At 43.7% G+C, this 4,476-nt stretch overlaps 1 protein-coding gene across 1 annotated transcript; it reads left to right on the forward strand.

Moving 5' to 3' along the window:
* Positions 1 to 1,260: 1,260 nt before the first annotated feature.
* On the forward strand, positions 1,261 to 3,810 carry LOC125590594. The gene is made up of 2 exons (XM_048764210.1): positions 1,261 to 3,217; positions 3,329 to 3,810. Exons 1-2 carry the CDS (start codon positions 1,261 to 1,263, stop codon positions 3,808 to 3,810), a joined length of 2,439 nt encoding a protein of 812 aa, XP_048620167.1.
* Positions 3,811 to 4,476: the final 666 nt, after the last annotated feature.

The following is a 4,476-nucleotide window of genomic DNA, read 5'->3' on the forward strand; positions in this document are numbered from 1 at the left end:
GAATTTGGTTATGATAATTTGTTCACCGTGGAGCCATTGGGGCTAAGCGGTGGACTTGCTTTGTTTTATATGAATGATTCTGAGGTGAAGGTTGAATTCTTTAATGAACGAATGATTGACATAGAAGCCAAGATAGAAGGACACAAAGTGTTTATTACCTTTGTGTATGGTGATCCGGTAGTTGAATACAGCGAAGCCGTATGGGAGAGACTCATGAGAATCAGCCTTCAAAGATCGGGGCCTTGGCTTATGGTAGGAGATTTCAATAAGATCATGAGTAACTCAGAGAAAAAAGGAGGCAGGAAGCGACCGGAGTCGTCCTTTTTACCCTGTAAAAATATGATCTCAGCATGTGGTATGATTGATTTCCCATTCTCGGGGAATTTTTTCTCTTGGGCTGGGAGGAGGAGATCAGGGAGGGTGCAATGTCGCTTGGATCGAGCTATTGGAAATGAAGATTGGCACCAAGCTTTTTCCCACACTGATATGGAGTACCTACTGCGATGGGGATCCGACCATCGTCCTGTTCTAGTGAGAATAAAATCGAGAGAATCTACAGGGCGAAAAGGGTTAAAATTTGATAAGAGGTGGCTGGGGAAAGAGGGCTTCACAGATACGGTGAAACAAGGCTGGGGACATGAAGAGCACCTGGAATCAGGAAGCTTTCATGAAAGGATTGGCCGATGCAGGAGAGCCATTTCGAGATGGAAAAAAAGAAACCCTACGCACAACCAGAAACTGACCGAAAAGCTCAAACTGGAGCTAGACAGAGCTCAAAATAGCAACAGCATGTCCACTGAAGAAGAGCTCGAGTTAAAATGGAAGCTCTGCGAAGCATATAGAGAAGAAGAACTTTTTTGGAAGCAGAAAAGCCGTACAATCTTGCTTCGAGAAGGAGATAGAAATACTAAGTTTTTTCATGCTAGGACAAAGCAACGGAGAGATCGCAACCGGATCACAAAACTCCTGGACTCATTTGGAAACTGGGTCGAGACAGAGGAAGGCATAAAGAGCCTGGCCACGGAGTACTTCACTAACTTGTTCACAGCCTCCGTGCCGAACGACAGGGAAGAGGCCCTACGGTTTACTACCGTGAGGGTCACTTCGGATATGAACATAGCTCTTATGAGGGAACCAACAGAAGCGGAGATAAAGGAAGCCGTCTTCGCAATCAACCCGGACAAAGCCCCTGGACCTGATGGAATGACGAGCCTCTTCTATCAATGATTTTGGAACTTTGTCGAAAAGGATATCGTCCATATGGTGAAAGCCTTCTTTGCTTCGGGGGAACTTGATGAGAGGATCAATCAGACTAATATTTGTCTGATACCAAAGACGGAGAGGCCAATATCAATGTCTGAATTCCGGCCTATAAGCTTGTGCAACGTAAGCTATAAGATCATCTCAAAAGTTCTATCTACTCAACTGAAGAAAATTCTCCCCAAGTTAATTTCGGAAACACAATCGACCTTTGTGGCTCGTAGACTCATTACAGATAATATCTTGATCGCACAAGAGATGTTCCACGCACTACGTACGAACCCGAGCTGCCAAAGCAAATATGTGGCGATAAAGACAGATATGAGTAAAGCTTATGATCGTGTGGAATGGAGTTTCCTGGAAGAACTAATGGAAAGGATGGGATTCGACGGGAGATGGATCAATAGGATCATGCGCTGTATCTCGTCGGTCTCCTATCAAGTCCTCATCAACGGGGAAGCAAAAGGAAACATCATACCATCTCGCGGACTGCGACAGGGTGACCCTCTGTCACCATTTCTATTTATACTTTGCACAGAAGTGCTCATCTCTCAGCTAACGAATGCGGAACACGAAAAGAAGCTCACTGGCCTAAAGATTGCACGAGCCAGCCCGCCAGTTTCGCACCTACTCTTTGCCGATGACAGTCTGTTTTTTTGCAAGGCGGACCAGGGAGAATGTAGTGAGCTGATGAAAATCATTGACGTCTATAGCAACGCCTCAGGACAACAACTGAACAAATCAAAATCTTCAGTTATGTTCGGTTCTAAGGTAGTAGCGTCCTCAAAAAATGACCTGAAAAGGTCACTAGCCATAAATCAAGAAGGTGGAATGGGTATGTATCTCGGACTACCTGAAAAGATATGTGGCTCTAAGAAACAAGTTTTTAGCTACGTCCAGGAGCGATTGAATGATCGCACAAACTCTTGGTCGACGAAATTGCTATCAAAAGGTGGTAAAGAGATCCAGATCAAAGCGGTCGCTCAAGCGGTACCATCTTTCACCATGTCCTGCTACCTCTTACCACATGGAATTACAAAGAAATTAACGAGTGCAGTCTCGTGTTTCTGGTGGAGCACCAAGATCAATAATAAGGGACTTCATTGGGTAGCTTGGGATAAAATCTGTGTACCTATGGACGAGAGCGGACTTGGTTTCCGTGACTTTCACGCGTTCAACCTTGCCTTACTAGCAAAACAGTTGTGGAGATTACTTCAGTATCCTCACTCTCTCTTAGCTCGAGTTCTAAAAGGTAGATATTACAGACACACAAACCCGATGAAAGTGCAGAAAGCAAACAACCCATCCTATGGATGGCGAAGCTTATTAGCCTCAAAAGAAGTTCTTCATAAGGGTCTCCGGAAGAAGATAGGGAATGGACATACAACAAAAGTATGGGAGGAGCCCTGGCTCCCAACGCAACCAGCGAGAGCACCACTTAGTATTGACAATGTCCGAGATGAAGACTTCCGCGTTCACCATCTCATTGATGCTCAGAATCAGTCTTGGAATCTAGAGATACTAAACGCAGTCATCACCGCGGAGGATATTCCCAGGATTACATCACTCCGGGTGAGCCGTACAGGTCGACATGATAGTTACTCCTGGGATTTTACGAAGTCCGGAGTATACTCGGTGCGATCAAGCTACAAAATAGCCCACGAGCTCCATTCTGCGGCCAGCCCGAACGTGGTAACGGAACCTAGTACAACAGAACTAAAGAAAGCAATATGGAAGCTCAAAGCCCCACGAAAACTTAAACACTTTCTATGGCAAGTTACAACAGGATACCTAGCGACGGCAAAGCAAGTTAAAGAGAGACATTGTGCCAATGAAAGTATATGTGTTCGATGCGGTGATGAAAACGAATCCATCAATCACACAATATTTGAGTGCCCACCGGCCCTACAATGTTGGGCTCTATCTGATATACCGTCTTCTCCGGGGCTGTTCCCGAGTAACTCTCTATACTCAAACATAGACTTCTTATTATTTCGTGCTAAAGAAACTGGAGTGAGGTCAGAGGTACTGGCCGCATTCCCATAGATCGCTTGGTATATCTGGAAAGCCCGTAACGAGAAGATCTTCAAAGACAAGGATATCACGCCGTTGGACTCACTGCAACTTGCGGTTAAAGAAGCAGAGAGCTGGACACTAGCGCAGAGAATACCCGAAGACACGGAGGGTGAGAGGGATGAACAACGAAGAGCACGACACAGTACTAGTATACAAGAGCTTCCCGCAGCTAGATGGAGATGTCAAACTGATGCATCTTGGATAAACGAAAGAGACAGAGTCGGGATGGGCTTCGTACTGCAGGAGGACGACATACCGATTCTATTTGGAACACAGGGACTAAGTGTCGCTGTATCCCCACTCCACGCCGAAGCCGAAGGGCTACTGTGGGCGATGCAGGAAGTGATGAGGCATGGAACCAGAGCGGTACGTTTTGAATCTGATTGTGAACAACTAATCAAGCTGATAAGGGATGACGAAGATTGGCCGTCAATGGCATCTGAATTAGACGAGATCAAAGTTTTTATCGGCTGAGTTTATTGAGTTCTCTATAGCATACATTCCAAGATCTACGCACATCCGTGCAGACTCTCTAGCCAAAGGGGGAAGATCACACGTTTTCGGTTCACCGTTTGTTAACTGTTTTGCACCAAGTTGGCTAGCTCTAGACGCTGGCCAAGAGGCTGCTAACTAGTTTCGTATAAGTTTTATTTCAGATGTCGGAAAAAAAAAAAGTAAAAGAATGTATTGAAAACAGACTCTATTAAGTAATTTCGAATATATTCCTTACAATCTTCGTAACTTTGAAACAAGTATATACACATTTTCTAATTTGCTAATTAAATTTTCCAGACGTTGGTTGTACTATATAGCCACCCGAACGTTGAGTCGTATTGGCTGTTAAAATCATATCATTAACTTTTCTAGACATTTGTTGTACTATATATATACACATTCCTTTTCTTAAATTTGCTCAATAAGAAAAATATTGATCTGAATTTGTGAGTTCAGATAACAGTAAAGATATAGAGATTTAGCGATTGTCCGAGTCATTGAATTTAATTTCGTTGATGGAAGTCTAAACCCCTTTCGAATTTCGTTGATTGTAAGAGTCATTGAATCTAATATTAACCTGGGATTTTCGATGGAACCCTAAAATAATTGTTTCTTTAGTTGAAAAAAAAAAAATTCTTAGTTTCT

This window comes from Brassica napus, chromosome C7, assembly GCF_020379485.1.
Source record: "Brassica napus cultivar Da-Ae chromosome C7, Da-Ae, whole genome shotgun sequence".
Lineage (NCBI taxonomy): Eukaryota > Viridiplantae > Streptophyta > Magnoliopsida > Brassicales > Brassicaceae > Brassica > Brassica napus.

What these genes read in the sequence shown, in the direction of transcription:
- LOC125590594 (XM_048764210.1), top strand. Translation starts at nt 1,261, where the DNA reads ATGGTGAAAGCCTTCTTTGCTTCGGGGGAACTTGATGAGAGGATCAAT. An exon ending in TTCTCCGGGGCTGTTCCCGA is followed by an intron (nt 3,218 to 3,328) that starts GTAACTCTCTAT and finishes ATATCTGGAAAG; the next exon opens with CCCGTAACGAGAAGATCTTC.